The 19,768-nt window shown below is 35.7% G+C and overlaps 1 protein-coding gene across 12 annotated transcripts in view; it reads right to left on the bottom strand.

The window, feature by feature from the left end:
* MAGI2 (membrane associated guanylate kinase, WW and PDZ domain containing 2) overlaps positions 1-19,768 on the bottom strand; it is a 1,460,538-nt gene that overhangs the window by 369,062 nt on the left and 1,071,708 nt on the right. For all 12 annotated transcript variants that reach the window (XM_070787194.1, XM_070787197.1, XM_070787196.1 and 9 more), the window contains one exon: positions 2,693-2,750. In XM_070787194.1, the coding sequence (XP_070643295.1) occupies positions 2,693-2,750 (58 nt within the window). The remainder of the gene's footprint in view (positions 1-2,692; positions 2,751-19,768) is intronic.

The following is a 19,768-nucleotide window of genomic DNA, read 5'->3' as shown; positions in this document are numbered from 1 at the left end:
CTGGAGTGGGGTGCCATTTAGTCTGATTTAATTATATAAGATATAACTAACTAAATTATGAGTAATTTTCTGACTTTGGTGATTATACATGAAAAATGAAGTGGAGAAATATAGAAAGAAATGTGTTGTGCTGTGCTTAGTGGCTGTTGTATCTGACGCTTTGTGACCCTATGGACAATAGCCCACTAGGCTCCTCTGTCCATAGGGATTTTCCAGGCAAGAATAATGGGTGGGTTGCCATGCCCTCCTCCAGGGGATCGTCACAACCCAAGAATTAAACCTAGGTCTCCCACACTGCAAGCAGATTTTTTTACCATCTGAGCCAGCAGGGAAGCCCAAGAATACTGGAGTGGGTAGCCTATCCCTTCTCCAGGGGATTTTCCCAACCCAGGAATCGAACTGGGGTCTCCTGCATTGCCAGTGAATTCTTTACCAGCTGAGCTACCGGGAAAGCCAATGGAAAGAAATGTAGTTTAAGCAAAAACAAATACAAAGTAAACCATATGAAGTGTAATGATACTGAGAACCATTTCCTTTTAGGGTTATAGCTAATGTCCAATTCAATAATTTAACTACCAGCATCAGATCTTTCCTTGAAGAACAGACACCTCAATGAACAAGAAGGTAGGAAGCATTGCTTTCTGATATGCGAGTCTCTCACCTCTTTGATAGATATTTAAGCAGAGAAGGAAGGTTTGAGTTAAATATTGTTTCGTACATTGGAAATCAGCTTGAAAGCAGTTGAGGACATGGAAGAAGAATCAGAAAATTTCAAATGGGGAAAGGGTCAGAAAATCATGTCCCCCAGGCCAAGTTTGTCTAGCCATCTATTTTTGCTAATAAAGTTTTATTGAAACATAGTGACACCCATTCATTTGAAGTAGCATCTATGGTTGTTTTCAACAACAACAGAATTGAATAGCTGTGACAGATGCCATTTGGCCCCCTAAAATATTTGCTATATGGCTTTTTATGGAGTTTCCCAATATCTAAACTTAGGCAAGCGTTCTTGTTTGATAAATTATGTAAGGAAGTGTATTACAGATGAGATCTGGTGTATCACATACTTCTGTTCTCTTTCCTCCCATTGAACTACCTTGAATTTCAGATGTAATAGGTTTAAGCAAGGGATAGTCTGATTCAACAATTAAGACAAGATAACACTTATTGGGGTGCTGCAGTCCATGGGATAGTAAAGAGTCAGACACAACTGAGTGACTAAACTGAACACTTATTGAAAATCTTTTAACGTTGACAAAATTAACCAGCAGTTGCAACTATAGTAGTATTAAAATATATATGTATTTTAATTGATGAGCAATGTAATGGGACTAGAAGCCTTAGAACTATCTAAAAGTGATTTTCCTTTATTTTTGCAATTAGTGATACCTCCAAGTATTTATCTTAATTTTTGCATGTATTGAGTGTCTACATGACCTTAGATACTATGTTAGAAAACTGCATTTGGCAAATGAAGTAAATTCACCTTCACTGGAAATGACTGTGGTGCCAAAATTCACTTGAGATGATAGCTCAAAACAAGTGTTCATGAAGGAGATGCTCAAGGGCGTGAGCACACAGGCTGTCCTCATCAGCACCTCCCCAGTGGAGAGAAGGGCTTGACACTTAGTAAAAGCTCAGTAACGGTTTGACTATGGCTATAAAAACAATTTAACAATGATGTCATTAGTTTGCAACCATTTACCATCTAGATTATTATTGTTAAACAGAATATGACTGGAGGAAACAGATTTAGATCTTGATGGAGAGGGAGAACATTTTTAGTGTTTCAGCCTCTGTGTTTCGTGGGTATGTAGGTTTTGTTATTCACCCAAATAACATTAACAACATGATGCAATAAGTAAACTTTAAAAAACTGTCTATCAGAAAAGGGGTTATGGAAAAGTAACTTATGTACGTAACCTTTGAAAGTTATTGAATATTACTTGATTTTCCTAAAGAAAGATGTGTATATAATTGAATCCTTAATAGGGGCTTTATCCTGAATAAAAGGATGCATAGAGTGGTAACTCATTATGCTACAACCTCCAATAGATAAATACATATATATTTTATGTATTAAAATATATTATGTATTAGATATTTATATATGTTAAAATAAATACATATATATTTTAATAATACTATAGCTGCAACTCCTGGTTAATTTTGTCAATGTTAAAAGATTTTCAGTAAGTGTTCAGTTCAGTTTAGTCGCTCAGTCCAATTTACAGAAAAACCCTCCTGATTTAAAATGAGGCCTTAAAAGACAAAGAAATCTAAATTTTATTTCATCCCTCAACTGAAAAATATGGTTGCTTCATTTAACTGACTTTGAAATCTGGTCTAATAGAACATCTCTATTGCACAACTAGTCAGCTCCCAACATTCTGATTGCAAAATGAAGGGCATTTACTTTGATATCTTTAATTATCACTCATTTAGAGGACAGTGTGAAAGACACTTTTCCAATTGGTGTTTTAGAATCATGAGTCAAAGGGAAAGTATGACAAATTAGCCAGCTGGAGAGGCAAGAGACAGCTAGCTAGTGCTGCTAGAGTCTTTGTGGGTACTTCAAAGTAAGATGAAAGGGGAATAAAAGGACTGTTAGCCACACATGCACAATAAATGGAATACTAACACAATTTCACAACACATTAATAACAAGTTAATATCAAACTTAGAGACTTACTCGACATAATAAGTGCCATATATGGGATCATCGATTTTTTCCCAGCCATATGGAAGCTCTGAAAAATAAAGAGTTGTTTCTTTCAGTAAATAAGTAACAGATAACACTATTTTTAATAAGTGATATAATTTAATTGTACATATATTGCAGAAATAGTCTAACAAACTGGAATAAAGTATTCAGAGTCAGCACCAAATTTCAAATGCATATTGTAGGAACTATAAGAAACACTGACTTGAAATTAGCACTTTAAACACAGAACTCTCTTCTCTGTAGATATCCTGCTGGGTCTAGCTGTTTATCCCATGCCAAGCAGTAGAATGGCACATCATGTTATCACCACTCAAGGCAATGCAGAAGGCAAATCACTTTCCTGAAAGAGCACACAGCTTTCTCATTTATTTGTATTGTTAAAAGGAGCATTTCAGGATAAAGATTATAATTTCAAAATATATTTCTGAGAATAGCAAATTGTTTCCTATGACTGAAACAAAGAAATTACACATTCTCAATTGATATCCCACTATTCGAGATGGTTAGCTTACTGTTCTCTCTTCATGGGTCAGAATTTGAATGCTGCCAATAAACTCTCTGGGTATATTTTTGTATTAAGTCTAAATTTCTGAACATGCTTTCCTTGACAATATGGCTTATATTTTCAATGCTCCACAGCAAATTTTAATAATACACATTAAAATATCAACAATACAATAAAGGTTTCTTTAAGGAAAAACATGCTATTTGAAAACTAGGCTATGTGTTATGATACTGTTTTCAAATATACCAAGTCATTATAATTAATTCCTATAAATATGAAGAATATTATATTTTCCTCACACACATTAATAATATACATAACTTGAAGCTAAGTAAGATGTATTGACAAACTCTTAATAATATGTTTAAATGACACTTAAAAGTTTTATTATTATAAGTAGTAACACATGTTCATCATAGACAAGCACAGTTATAAAAAGAAAATTAGAATCACCTGCAATTCTGCCATCCAGAGACAATTTTTAGAGAAATTAGATAATATAGTCATATTATTTTTACAGCCTGGTATTTCTACCTAACAAATACTGAGGGCATCTTCAACATGAATGAGTGTTACTGCACAATATCACTTTGAAAGTGGCACAGCTGTTGTGTGAGGTGTGTTTAGAGCCTTGTGTAATCCCACCAGTCTTCCGTCATAGAACATGTGGGGCTTTTCAGTTATATGTCACCTGTGTTGGACTTACTAAAGCTTAAGTCTTCCATCATTTTCCCAATAACTTAGCCATGATAAATTCCTAGAGGAGAAATTTCCGGTTAAAGGGCATGCACACTTTTATGGCTTTTGATAAATCTCTATATCTATATTCACATTTTACTATCCCATTCACAAAAGAAACCAATTTATGACTTCATTGGGAATTTATGAGTGACTTTGGTTCTCTGTACCATCAAATTAAACACAGGTCCACAATTCCTCATCCAAAAATTTCTGGACAGAGTGGTTTTGAAATTCATAATTTTTCTGATTTTAGAAGGATAACATGATGCAAATGCCTTCTATTCTATAACAATCCAAGCAGAGTCCGAGAAAGCACTTAAAATTTTTTAAAGCCATGAATATTCAGGCAGCCCAAATCATGTGATTCTCACTAAGAGGCACAGAAAAGGACCCTTTCAAGTCAGTTACCACTGGTTTGCTGCCAGCATGCCCAGATCAGGTTACCTTTTGCTGCCACATGAGTTTATAAAAGGCAATTTTTAGAACTTTCAAATCTGGATATGCAGATAAAATATTATAAATTATTATTTAAAAATCAACCAAATTGTTTTTAAATAGCAGTTGATAGTTGTATTAATTTTTATTTCTTCATTATTGGACTTTTTTTCCCTTTTGTACATTTCTTGCTTTTATAAATCAATTCATAATAGTTTTTTTTAATTTATGAAGAGTAACAATCCTTTATCACATGTTGCATACATGTTTTTAAGAGTTTAACTTTGTTGAACAGTCTCTTTAACACATGTTTTTTAAAATTTTATTTGGTAAATTCTCAGCGATTTCCTTTATGGTTTCTATTATTGGAGCTTCCCTTAAATACTAAAGATATTTTTCAAGTATTTTTTTTTTTTTTACTATATAAAATCTAGGCTATGACCTGGCTTAATAATTCTTGGATTAGTAATGGATTAATATAATATACTTGGAGTAGTAACATATAATACCAAATTGTGAAGCACCTTAAGAACTTTTTCTTTCAAAATGGTAATAAGAATATTACTGAGTATTTACAATGTCCAGGTACTGATGGACTTTCCACGCACTGACACATTTTATCTTAACAATCATACAGGATTCAAAAACACTGTACTTTGGTTCCAGAGACCTTAGCCAATTCAGATATTAATATAGGCACTCTGTTTAATACAGCATCAGTTCAGTTCAGTTCGGTCACTTAGTCGTGTCCGACTCTTTGCGACCCCATGAATCGTAGCATGCCAGGCCTCCCCGTCCATCACCAACTCCCGGAGTTCACTTAGATTCATGTCCATCGAGTCAGTGATACCATCCAGCCATCTCATCCTCTGTTGTCCCCTTCTCTTCCTGTCCCCAATCCCTCCCAGCATCAGAGTCTTTTCCAATGAGTCAACTCTTCGCATGAGGTGGCCAAAGTACTGGAGTTTCAGCTTTAGCATCTCTCACATCCATACATGACCACTGGAAAAACCATTTGCTTGACTAGACAGACCTTTGTTGGCAAAGTAATGTCTCTGCTTTTCAATATGCTATCTAGGTTAGTCATAACTTTTCTTCCAAGGAGTAAGCGTCTTTTAATTTCATGGCTGCAATCACCATCTGCAGTGATTTTGGAGCCCCCCAAAATAAAGTCTGACACTGTTTCCACTGTTTCCCCATCTATTTCCCATGAAGTGATGGGACCAGATGTCATGATCTTTGTTTTCTGAATGTTGAGTTTTAAGCCAACTTTTCACTCTCCTCTTTCACCTTCATCAAGAGGCTTTTTAGTTCCTCTTCACTTTCTGCCATAACAATACTTAATTTAGACTAATGAGAATAACTATCCAGATAGTTTTTATCAAATTCCTCAAGCTACTGGAGAATTTGGCTATTAAAAAGAAAAATGCATTTGAAAGATATCTACTGAGTGCCTTTTGCTGCTGCTGCTGCTAAATCGCTTGTCATGTCCGACTTTGTGCGACCCCAGAGACGGCAGCGCACCAGGTTCCCCCATCCCTAGGATTCTGCAGGCAAGAACACTGGAGTGGGTTGCCATTTCCTTCTCCAATGCATTAAAGTGAAAAGTGAAAGTGAAGTCACTCAGTCGTCTCCGACTCCTAGCGACCCCATGGACTGCAGCCTACCAGGCTCCTCCATCCATGGGATTTTCCAGGCAAGAGTACTGGAGTGGGGTGCAACTAAAGTGAAAGAATATACAGAGGACAATTGATATTATGAATGCGTGCGTGCATTAGTTGCTCAGTCGTGTCCGACTGTTGGCGATCCCATGGACTGTAGCCCGCCAGGCTTTTCTGTCCATGGAATTCTCCAGGCAAGAGTACTAGAGTGGATTGCCATTCCCTTCTCCATAGGAACTTCCCAACCCAGGGATCGAACCCTGGTCTCTTGCATCACAGGCAGATGCTTTACTGTTTGAGCTACAGGAAGCCCCGATATTATGAATATTTATTATTAATATGGCTGAATACTTGGATTCATACATATAATAGGTCTAATATTACCCCATGTCTATAAAAATAAGTAAAACAATCATATTTACTAATATTTAGAGTAAAAGTCTAACATGGTTAGTTTTATATATATACTAGTCCTACTTAAAGGTGCTGTCAAATGGAAGCATTTCAAAGTTAAATTAAAAAAAACAACTTTTATACTATAAAACCTTTCCTTCAGTTATTCCTTATCTTTGGCTCATTTTTTGGCTCTTTTTTTGGGGGGGGGGTGTAAATTACTAGTAAATTACTAATTCTAAGCTATGTATCCCCAAAGATCAGTTCAGTTCAGTCGCTCAAGTCATGTCGGACTCTTTGCGACCCCATGAATCGCAGCACGCCAGGCCTCCCTGTCCATCACCAACTCCCGGAATTCACTCAGACTCACTCAGACTCACGTCCATCGAGTCAGTGATGCCATCCAGCCATCTCTTGCTCTGTCGTCCCCTTCTCCTCCTGCCCCCAATCCCTCCAAGCATCAGAGTCTTTTCCAAGGAGTCAACTCTTCACATGAGGTGGCCAAAGTACTGGAGTTTCAGCTTTACCAAGTATAGAGTTCACTGATTCTTTATATTTGTGGATTTACAATGCCAAAGGTTCTGAGAACAATTCCTTGGTATTGTTTCCCATTTTCCATCATGAGGTAGTCATCAGGAGTTAGGGGGGAAATCTGGTTTGCATTTCATAAGATAATAACATAATTTATTTGCTTATGTCATATTTCCAAAATAGATTAATTCCTAAACAAAATTATATGCTATAAATACTTATATTTTAAGATGAACTATTAAGTGGTACTTAACTCACAGTTTGAAACAAAATAATACACTGTACCTCTAACTTGTTACAAAGAGCTGTCGCTCATTTCATTTATAATGCCTACAAAGGATTGATGGATGGATGTTACAAGAAACAAGTAATAGAATACATACATTGGTTCATTTGTAAATATGACAGAATGAGTATAAAAACCTACAACCAGTGTTTAAAATGGTGTGGGTGTGTGTATGTACATATATATGAATGTATATGTGTATGCATATATGTATATGCATGTGCATATATGTGCACACAAAGATATTCTTTCTGAAAAGCAAAGGAAGGTCTATGCTAAAATGCTAACAAAAAAACTACAAGCTTTTTTCATTTTTAAGAAGACAAGTCATAATAATAATAAGTAATAATTGTTATAATAACAACAATAATAACTTGATTATTAACTGAGAAGTATACATTTATATGATGAAAAATTAAGAATCATCTTTCATTGTGAAAAGTAAGTTATTTGGAATTGAATTTGTTTTTTAAAAAAGACTACTTCTTTTTAAAATTAAGGGAACAAATGACAAAAAAGAATTTCCAATTTTGTACTATTTGCTCTGCCAAACAAGCATGCAGCTTGGAGCTCTTGGGTCCTGGGTTATTTAGAAAACTGTATCTGATAATATCTGACAAATTTACAGATGATTAAGGTCACACTAATGAAAGAATAACATATACTATGCAACAGAGAAAAATAAACACTTGAGATCTGCAAGGTTAATGCTGCATTAAGAACTGTTATAATTGAGATTTTCTTCAGGCCATGGAACCATGGAGAAAATTCAGTGATTAGATATTCTTATAGTAATCCACTCTGCAAATGTCTGTGCAAATGTCTAGGTTAACTTGCAGTCAGTCATATAAGCTTAGTAAAACTACAATAGAATAAAAAATTAAAGAGGCATCTAGTTCTGCCTGGTTTTTGCCACAGCTATCATGTTATACTTTTTATTTACTTGCTTTTCCCAATTACTGTTTATTTATCATCTATTTGTTAAGTCCATTTTCATTGCAGAAAACTGAGACTCCTTTATGCTAGCTAAAAAAAACAACAACAAAAAAACACATTTTTGATGGTAGAGATGAACTTATTTGTAAAGCAGAAATAGAGTCCCAAATGTAGAGAACCAACTTACGGTTAACAAGGCAGGAAAGGAAAAGTGAGATGAATTGGGACTGACATATATACACCACAGTGGATAAACAAGGTAACTAATGAGAACCTACCATAGAGCACAGGGAACTCTTCTCAATGCTCTGTGGTGACCTAAATTGGAAGGAAATCTAAAAAAGAGTGGATATATGTATATGCGCAACTGATTCACATTGCTGTACAGAAAGAAACTAACACAACATTGTAAAGCAATTATGTGTGTGTGCTAAGTCACTTCAGTCATGTCTGAATCTTTGTGACCCTAAGGACTGTTGCCCGTCAGGCACCTCTGTCCATGGGGATTCGCCAGGCAAGAATACTGGAGTGGGTTGCCATGCCTTCCTCTAGGGTATCTTCCCAACCTAGGGACTGAACTTGCATCCATTATGTCTCCTGCACAGGTAAGTGTGTTCTTTCCTACTAGAGCCACCTGGGAAGCCCAAAGCAATTATACTCCAATAGAAATTAATTTTAAAAAATAAAACATTTTCTAGGCTACAACTGGGAAACTTGTAGAATCCAAGGATAGCATTCCCTATAGAAATGGGACCCAAATACTGAAAAGCTATAAGAAACACTATCTCACTACTTTGATTCTCTACCACCTCCCCTACCATCTCCCTAATTCATTAATCCAATTCATTTTATTCAAAATAAATCCAAGTTACTTAGCCTGGAAGATCACTGTAATGGTTGTTCTCAGGTCAAGAATTCACTTATATAATAATCAGATACAGCTGGGGGAGTGTTTCCCTTTTGGAGATACAGAGCCACATTTGGCAAATTCAAATGGAGGAACATTCTAGAAAATAACTGGCCAATACTCTTCAAAAGTGTCAAGGTCATGAAATAGAAACACTGATTGAGGTCCCATCACAATGTACGGAGACTATGGAGACACAAAGACTAAATGTGGAATAGGATATGGATTGGGCCTGGACCAGAAAGTGGACATTAGTGAACCAACTAGAAAAAGCTAAATAAGGTGTAGACTAGTACTAGTTTGTGCTTAGTCTCTCAATCATGTATGACTCTTTGCAGCCCCATGGACTGTAGCCTGCCAGGCTCTTCTGTCCAGGGGATTCTTTAGGCAAGAATACTGGAGTGGGTTGCCATGCCCTCCTCCAGAGCATCTTCCCAACCCAGGTCTCCAACTTTGCAGGCGGATTCTTTACCATCTGAGCCACCAGTGTAGCCCAAGAATACTCAAGTGGATAACCTAACCCTTCTCCAGGGGATCTTCCCGACCTAGGAATAGAACTGGGGTCTCCTGCATTGAAGGTGGATTCTTTAACAGCTGAGCCACCAGAGAACTAGTCTATATAAATGTTAATTTCCTGACTTCAGTAATTGTACTTATGAAAGATTTTACTACTAGGGGAAGTGAGGTGAAAGGTACACAGAAACACTTTGTACTATTTTTTCCTACTATTTCTGAAATCTAAAATACTTTCAAAATTAAAAAAAAGCTATTTCACCAACTCTCACTATTGATTAGATGACTTCTATTCAAACTTTATTAGTATTCAACATATACATATAACACTGAATTAATTTGGATAGCATTAAATTTTTAAACAAAATGAGAATATAATATTTCTGCATTTGCAGTCTTATTTTATGTTGAGTTTTTATAGACATTTTCAAGAAAGTAACTTTTAATTTGGCTATTTTTCACTTTTTTTTTTCCTATTGCCTATCACTGGAAAAACTAGGTAAATATTAACACCATGTTCACATCTAAGGGTTACTGCATCTTGAATCCTAGAGATACAAATTCAGTAATATGAGTTCAAAATTTGCAGTCAGGTTTTGTTCATTTCCTGGGAGGCAGAATCTTGTAAGAGTCATAGCATAGGTTATGCTAATTCATAAGGGTTGTATGAAGGCCCATCCTGGCGGGCAGCTTACGAAGCCAGGAAGGTAGACCAATTTAGAAAACATACTAAGTACTAAGACTTTGGAGACAGGAACAAGGGCCAGAATGTGGGCCTATTTCCTTTAGTCCTAGATTATTTTAATTGGATTTGGATTTTTTGAAAAATTGAGGCTCTTGCTATTGTGGTTTAGAGGTGATGACATCACAAGAGAACACAGAAGCGTACAAAATTTCCCCAGGTAGAAAACCGCACACTCCAGTGATAGCTAATATTCATATTAAAATCTTTTCCTATATTTTTATTAGATTTTGGCCATACACATAGTATATCAATTGGGAACTATAACTAAGTTTTCCTGGAAAAGTTACATAACTTTTGTTCCCAAGGAGTATAATTATAAACATAAATTCTGAAAACATTCTCATTTTTAACAAATGCATAAAAGAATGATACATTAATCACAAATTCATTTCCCTATATAAGGTTGAGGGTGTATCCTTCTGTTTTTGCTCCTCTTTACTAGATAATTTTATTCCATTCAGTGATGAAAATGACCAAATAAAGCAACAAACTTTAGAGTCTAAAAATGAAAACGGAAATTGGTTCTTTATGTTCTCTTTTTCATCTTTCTCAGAGAATGTTTACAACACACAACCCAGTTAATATCGTGGAACTATAGGCTAGGGAATCGTCATTTGTAGGGCTGAGTATAGGACAGTTTTTTTTTTTAAACCATTTTTACAATGGAAATGAGAACTAGCTGATTTGCATTTTACAGCACTGGCATTTCATTCATGTTTTCATGTGGTTTCATGATAGTAACTTTTTTTTTTTTTTTCAGAGAATTATCCTTTTCAGAGAATTCCTTTATTATTTCTTATATAATTCTATATTATTTCTAAATTATATAATTTCTTTTTTTTTTTTTTTTGGTTTTAATTTTATTTTATTTTTAAACTTTACATAATTGTATTAGTTTTGCCAAACATCAAAATGAATCTACCACAGGTATACATGTGTTCTTTTAATTTGGCTACTTTTGGCTTCAACCTGAATATTTCATTACCCCACTATTGTAAAGTATTGTAATCGATTTTAAATGTACTGACCACAACTTCATGAGATTGTTGATAAAACATACAAGGGCACAAACAAATTCCAAATAAATCCAGTACTCTTGCTTGGAAAATCCCATGGACGGAGGAGCCTGTTAGGCTGCAGTCCATGGGGTCGCTAAGAGTTGGACATGACTGAGTGACTTCACTTTCACTTTTTACTTTCATGCATTGGAGAAGGAAATGGCAGCCCACTCCAGTGTTCTTGCCTGGAGAATCCAGGGACGGGGGAGCCTGGTGGGCTGCGTCTATGGGGTCGCACATAGTCGGACACGACTGAAGTGACGTAGCACAGCATAGCAATGTATCTTACCACACTGAGTACAAAATGTGTAAGCTTCGGATTCCCCTGGTGGTCCAGTGGTTAAGAATTTGCTTTCCAATATAGTGGACGTGACTAGATCTCTGGTTGAGGAACTAAGGTCCCACATGCCATGAAGTTACTAAGCCTGTGCCACAACTAGAGAGCCCACATGCCACACTGAAAAGCCCCTACACCACAACTATGATCCCACATGCTCTGAAGACTGCACATTGCAAGAAAGAGACTATGTGCCACAAGGAGAAATCCCACAGGCAGCAAAGAAGATCCTGTGCACCACAACTAAAATTTGATAAATAAATAAATAGACATAAATAAATAAATAGCCATATAAGCCATAAATAAGCCAAATAAGTAACCATAAATAAATAAATAAAGGAAATATATGTCCATCTTAATTCAGAGTTTCAAAGAATAGCAAGGAAAGATAAGAAAGCCTTCCTAAGTGATCAATGCAAAGAAATAGAAGAAAGCAATAGAATGGGAAAGACTAGAGATCTCTTCAAGAAAATTAGAGATACCAAGGGAACATTTCATGCAAAGATGGGATAAACAATAAAGGACAGAAATGGTATGGTCCAAACAGAAGCAGAAGATATCAAGAAGAGGTGGCTAGAATACAAAGAAGAACTCTATAAAAAAGGTCTTAATGACCCAAATAGGCACAATGGTGTGTTCACTCACCTGGTGCTGGACATCCTAGAGTGTGAGGTCAGATGAGCCTTGGGAAGCATCATGACAAACAAAGCCAGTGGAGATGATGGTATTCCAGTTAAGCTATCTCAAATCCTAAAACATGTTGTTGTGAAAGTGCTGCACTCAATATGCCAGCAAATTTAGAAAACTCTGTAGTGGCCACAGGACCGGAAAAGGTCAGTTTTCTTTATAATCCCAAAGAAAGGAAATGCCAAAGAATGCTCAAACTACCGCACAGTTGCACTCATCTCACACGCTAGTAAAGTAATGCTCAAAATTCTCTAAGCGAGGCTTCAACAGTACATGAACCGAGAACTTCCAGATGTTCAAGTTAGATTTAGAAAAGGCAGAGGAACCAGAGATCAAGTTGCCAACATCCGTGGCATCATAGAAAAAGCAAGAGAATTCCAGAAAAAGATCTACTTCTGCTTCATTGACTACACTAAAGTCTTTGTGTGGATCACAACAAACTGTGGAAAATTCTTCAAGAGATGGGAATACCAGACCACCTTACTTGACTCCTGAGAAATCTGCATGCAGGTCAAGAGAACAGTTAGAACCAGACATGGAACAATGGACTGGTTCCAAATTGGGAAAGGAGTATGTCAAGGCTGTATATTATCACCCTGCTTACTTAATGCATATATATTATGCAAAATGCTGACCTGGATGAAGCACAAGCTGGAATGAAGTTTGCCAGGAAAAATATCAATAACCTCAGATACGCAGTTGACACCACCCTTATGGCAGAAAGCGAAGAGAAACTAAAGAGTCTCTTGAGGAAAGTGAAAAAGGAGAGTGAAAAAGTTGGCTTAAAACTCAAAGTTCAGAAAACTAAGATCATGGCATCTGGTCACATCCCTTCATGGCAAATAGATGGGGAAACAATGGAGCAGTCACAGACTTTATTTTTTTGGGTTCCAAAATCACTGCAGATGGTGACTGCAGCCATGAAATTAAAAGATGCTTGTTCCTGGAAAAAAAAAGTATGACAAACTTAGACCACATATTAAAAAGTAGAGACATTACTTTGCCAACAAAGGTCTATCTAGTCAAAGCTATGGTTTTTCCAGTAGTCATGTACGAATGTGAGAGCTGAACAATAAAGAAAGAAAGCTGAGCACTGAAGAATGGATGCTTTTGAACTGTGGCGTTGGGGAAGACTCTTGAGAGTCCCTTAGACAGCAAGGAGATCCAACCAGCCAATCCTAAAGGAAATCAGTCCTGAATTTTCCTTGGAAGGACTGATGCCAAAGCTGACACTCCAATACTTTGGCCTAAGAACTGACTCATTAGAAAAGACCTTCATGCTGGGAAAGATTGAAGGCAGGAGTAGAAGGGGATGACAGAGGATGAGATGGTTGGATGGCATCACCAACTGGATGGACACGAGTTTGAGCAAGCTCCAGGAGCTGGTGATAGACAGGAAAGCCTGGCACGCTGCAGTCCATGGGGTTGCAATGTGTTGGACATAACTGAGTGACTGAACTGACTGTTTTTTAAAAAATAAAATGCATACGATGTTCCTAACAGATACTATATAAACAAATGTATGCTCAATAATGTGGATATTCAGGGTCCCTTTTCTACCTGGAAAAAGACTATCAAATATAGATGCACACTTTTGCAATGCTAACTTAAAAATGGCAGAGTAACCTATTTGAGATGATGACAGAAGTGGTGGCAGAAAGGCATGACCCAAAAAAGGATTCGATCTGGTAAAGCTTCAGAAAGAGTTATATATGGTTCAAGTTTGCAAGCTGCACTAGAAGGTGAAAAAATGATGAATGTAGTAGGTGAGCTTTTTAAAATAAATTTCCTAGAACTCTGGAGAGAGGTCTGGACATAATGAAGGATTTTAGAAACAATATGTTAGTACTTCAAAATACAGATATCCAGTTTCCTCTTAATTTCTTTCATTTCAGTCACTCTCATGAAATTTAGAAAATTAGAATTTTATAAATTTTCATTTCTTTAAGTCTATATTAACCCATCTGTTGATCTATTTATGATCACCATTCACATAAAATTCTTTATGAAAAACATACTGGTCTCTTATAATGTAAAGGTTGCTATCTAAATTTTAACCTATCCACTTGGAAAGTAATAAATATCCAGTAAGAGAATAACACAACCATGCAGAAACCATATCCACAATATAATTGTGGTTGTTGTTCACTTGCTAAGTTGTTTCTGACTCTATGCAACCCCATGGACTGTGGCCTACCAGGCTCATCTGATCATGGGATTACCCAGGCAAGAATACTGGTTGGGTTGCCATTTCCTTCTCCAGGGGATCTTCCTGGCTCAGGGATTGAACCTGTGTCTCCTGAATTGGCAGGCGTATTCTTTACCTCTGAGCCACCAGGGAAGCCCACAACATAATTAGGAGAAAGAAAATGCTATGAACTTGAAAAGGTACATGTAAGTGGAGACACAACACTAATGCATCAGAGCCAACTCAAGAGCTCATTCTGGATGAGAAAGTCAGGTGGAGAGTGCAGCAAAAAAGAGAGGGAGAAGGAGCTCAGGGATGGAAAGACAGACAAAATCACCCTCAGAAAGACAAACTCCTGTTCTGAATTGGAAAATGCTAACAGGCCTTGTTGATCAGAACACAGCTATTGGGAAACTGAAAAAGGGAGTTTGAAGTGAGAAGAATGAAAGATGGAGTCTTAGGAAGGTACTTCTTAAGAAGAGGGAAATGAAGTCAATAGAGGAAATGGCCCTTGGAAATTTGGTTATGATAGAGAAAAATTGTGATAGAAGTTGTGTTTGCAGAAACAAACAAAAAAATATTCAAGATCTTAAGACATACCAACTACTATCTCCAAAAAAAAAAAAAAAAAAAGATGTCATCTACTAAAACATGAGTATTTCACAAAATAAACAGAAGAGGGTGCTCATGAACTAAGAATGTAGTAATTCACCAAAATCTTTTATTTTTGCTTATATAAAATCGTTATTGCTGGTCCAGGAAAAAAATAAAAATACATACAAAGTAGATAATATTCCTACAAAGTTGCCATGAAAAATAAAAGTGAAAAGTGAAAGTAAAAGTCGCTCAGTCATGTCCAATTCTTTGCGATTCCATGGACTGTCCATGGAATTCTCCAGGCCAGAATACCAGAGTGTGTAGCCTTTCCCTTCTCCAGGGGATCTTCCCAACCCAGGGATTGTTGCACCCAAGTCTCCCTCATTGCAGGCAGATTCTTTACCAGCTGAGCCACAAGGGAAGCCCAAGTTGCCATACAAAATCAGAAATGAGAGTCAAAGCAATATGTCTAATAAAAATCACTCTCCTTCCTCAAACATAAACAAAAACACAAATGAGAAAATTGTAATGAAATCTCAAGATATTTTCGAACAAACATTTATAAAGATAAAACAACATTTTGAATTAGAAATTTAAAAGTTCTGACCAGAAATGGATAAAGAACAGAAAGATACTAAAGAAAAGTTGATTAAAATAGAATACAAAGTAAGAAAAAGAATTTTGAAATTAAAACTAAATTACCGGATGCCCAAGAGAGAACGAAGTCAATCGAAAATAAAATAAGGACCACTGAGGAAAGACACAGTGATAGCTAAGAAAACAAAACAAGATAAAATAAATGGTAAAATGAATCAGAATGAAGTCACTAATATAGAAGACAGGCAAAGATAATCCAGTAAATGTATAATTGGAATACATCAAGGATAAAATAATAGAAGTAATACTTAAAACTATAATCCAGAAAAATTTCCAGAAATAAAATTACTACGTGTCCCTATATTGAACACTGTCCCAGAATAGTCAATTGTAAGACATCAATTAGCCATTGGACTTTAGATATAGAGGAAAACTGGATAAAAGATAAGTTCCTTAAAATAAAATTTAAAAAATCAAAGTTTTACATCTCAGGAATAATATACATAGACAACAATGAAGCAGCATTTTAAGGAGTCTGAAAGAATTAGTGAACCAAGGATTTTCAGTTCAGTTCAGTCGCTCAGTTGTGTCTGACTCTTTGAGACCCCATGGACTGCAGTACGCCAGGCCTCCCTGTCCATCACCAACTCCTGGAGTTCACTCAGACTCATGTCCATAGAGTCAGTGATGCCATCCAGCCATCTCATCCTCTGTCATCCCCTTCTCCTCCTGCGCTCAATCTTTCCCAGCATCAGGGTCTTTTCAAATGAGTCAGCTCCCGCATCAGGTGGCCAAAGTTATTGGAGTATCAGCTTCAACATCAGTCCCTCCAATGAATACCCAGGACCAATCTCCTTTAGGAAGAATTTTAAATCCAGCCAATGAAATATATTAAAGTGTGCACATGTGTAAGCACACATACACACATGCACACTCACACATGAGTTTATGATATGCAAGAACTCAAGGAATACTTAATTCAAGAACCCTTCCAGAGATGCCTACTTATCTTAATTAAACCAAACAATTCAACCAAGAGATAACTAGAGCAAGGACTAAGAGTATCATCTAAGATATTTAATTGTGGATCTAAGTGTAGAACAAAGGTGGGCGTAAGGATGTTAGAATAATACATATATTTTAGTCACTCAGTCATGTCCAGCTCTTTGTGACTCCATTGGCTGTAGCCCACCAGGGTCCTCTGTCCATGGGCATTCTCCAGGCAAGAATACTGGAAGTGGGTAGCCATTCCCTTCTCCAGGAGATCTTGCCAACCAAGGGATTGAACCTGGGTCTCCTGCAGTGCAGGAAGATTCTTTACCATATGAGCCATCAGAATAATATGAAACTATTACATGTTTAGATATTATTGAAATAAATCAATTAAAAAAGAGAATATTAAAAAGGAGAGAATGACCAATGATCTCACTGATTGTTGCTTTGGTGATAGATAGGAGTCACAGAATACCATTTAAAGCTAACAAAAGAACAAGGGTCTTATAAAAGATATCACTATAAAGGCAAGCATTAGAACACAAATACAGACTTGTTTTAAATACCAAAGAAAGAAACAAATAGCTCCCCCTCCAAAAAAAAAGACTGTATAGACAAACACAGTCAGTATAACATGATATGGTCAATAAATATAACATAAAACAGTATGACAGAGTTAAAACTAATGAATGCAATTTGCTTTTCTTGTTCATATTTTCTAATTAGATCATAAAGAAAGGCTAAATAGAAAGGTCTGGGCAAAGACATGCCAGACAAATGGGGGAAAAAAATAAAAAAGGAAGCAGGGATTACAGATCTGCTACCAGGATTGAAGTCAAAAGCATTAACCAGGATAAGAAATCTTATTTCATAACAGTAAAGGTCACAATTCACAATGAAAGCACACTAGTTTCAATATCTGCGTAGCAAACAATACAAATTGTCTTCATAAAATAGTCATTACAGGAGTTACAAAGAAAACTAGAAATACACTAACAACACTTAAGACTACTCCAGTTTAAGTTAGGTCAAAATTGACAATATTACAGATAAATAAGAGCTAAATACAGCAAAATTAATTAGGCAAATCTTTTGGTTCTCTCCTTACCTCTTATTCTATTTATACCCCAACAACAGAGAATGTATATTCTTGTCAACTACACATGGGTCATTCCCCACCACTGTCTATACATTAGACTACAAAAGTCTTAAATTCTACAAAGCAGAAATAACACAAACAATAACATTAATAATAAAATCATAAAATCTAAGAACTTTCATCTAGAAATGAAAAAAAACTCTAAATAACTCACTCATGTGTCAGAGAGGAAATGTAAACTTAAACTGCAGAATTTCTAAAAGTGATGAGAGTGAAAACAGTAGCAAAATCTGTAGAAAAGAAACAGTGATTAGAGGAAATTTTATGTGTATATATACACACACATATATATACCTATATCTGGAAGAACAGAAATAAAAGTGAATTCCCAATTCAAAAAGCTAGAAAAAGTAATCCAAGGAAAAAACAAAACAAAATATAAAAAAAGGACTATAAATGATAAAAGCAAAACTTCACGTAGTAGAAAATGGAAAAATAAATAATAATTGCAGCACTGTTTCTTTTAAAAATCAGCAAAATAATCACTACTTTACTATTCACATACAACAAAGTAAAAGAGTAACAAAAAGGAATCTAAACACAATCTAAAGCAATATAAACACAAGTCTGTACAAACCTATGCTAAAAAAATTGAAAATCTAAATTAAATGGATAATTTCTTAGAAAAATATAATTTATGAAAAGTGGTCCCAGAGAAAAATAATATGAGTACTAAGGGTTATTTATAAATTGAGTGTGAGTAAAGGCTGGTATTAACCTGACTCAAACTTGACAAATCTGACTATACAAAAGCAAAAAAGAATCTCTGTGCCACCCAAAACACCATAATTAATATTAAAGACAAATAATAAACTGAGAGAAAATATTTGTAACATATATAGTGAAAACTCATGGATTTTTGGTAAAAATGTAAATTGGTACAACCACTAAGAGAAATAGTCTGGAGAGTCCTCAAGAGACTAAAAATTGAGCTATTGCAGGTTCCAGCAATTCCATTTCTGAGTATTTACCTGAAGAAAGTGAAAACATTAATTCAAAAAGTTATAGGCACCGCTATATTCATTGCAGCACTATTTAAAATAATCAAGATATGGAAACAACCTGTGTCCATCAGCTTGATAGAAAAATGTGTAAGAGTTAGGAATAGACAGTTCACAAAATGTAAAAACAAATGTCCTTTATACATGAAAAGATGCCCAACTTCCTTTAACAAATTAACACTATATTGAGATACAATTTCTCACCTATCAAATCGGCAAAAATTCAAAAGCTTGGCAACACATTCTGCAAGCAAGATTGTGCAAGAATTGCACCCCTCCCCTACAGTACTGGTGGATGGGCAGTGTTGTGCAACCCTTATTGAGAGGAATTCGGCAATAACTAACACAACCAGACATACTTTACTCTTTGACTCAACAATCTCTAAGAAATTTCTTTAAAGTTTCATCTTTAACAATGCACAAAATCGAACACAGAAGGTTATTTCTTGCAGTATTATTTTACTAGCAAAATATCCAAGCAAGATGACTGGTTAAATGAACATGGTACACACACCCATGATGTAGTACTATATAACAATGAAACTAATGAGGGAAATATCTATAAAGTAATATATGGTGGCTTGTGGAATGTATTGCTAAATAAAAAGATTTCCAAGCTTTTGGAAAAGGTACACCAGAAGGTGAACCACCAACTAAAGAAACTGTTTAACTGTAAGAGATGGGCATAGATGATAAAGTTGAAGGGATAAGAAAAAGAAAGACATTTTTGAGAAAAGTTCTTTGTAGTCCATATCAATGTTTCTTTATTATTT

This window comes from Bos indicus, chromosome 4 (genome assembly GCF_029378745.1).
Source record: "Bos indicus isolate NIAB-ARS_2022 breed Sahiwal x Tharparkar chromosome 4, NIAB-ARS_B.indTharparkar_mat_pri_1.0, whole genome shotgun sequence".
NCBI classification, from domain to species: Eukaryota; Metazoa; Chordata; class Mammalia; order Artiodactyla; family Bovidae; genus Bos; species Bos indicus.
This window is presented reverse-complemented; position numbering and strand designations above follow the sequence as displayed.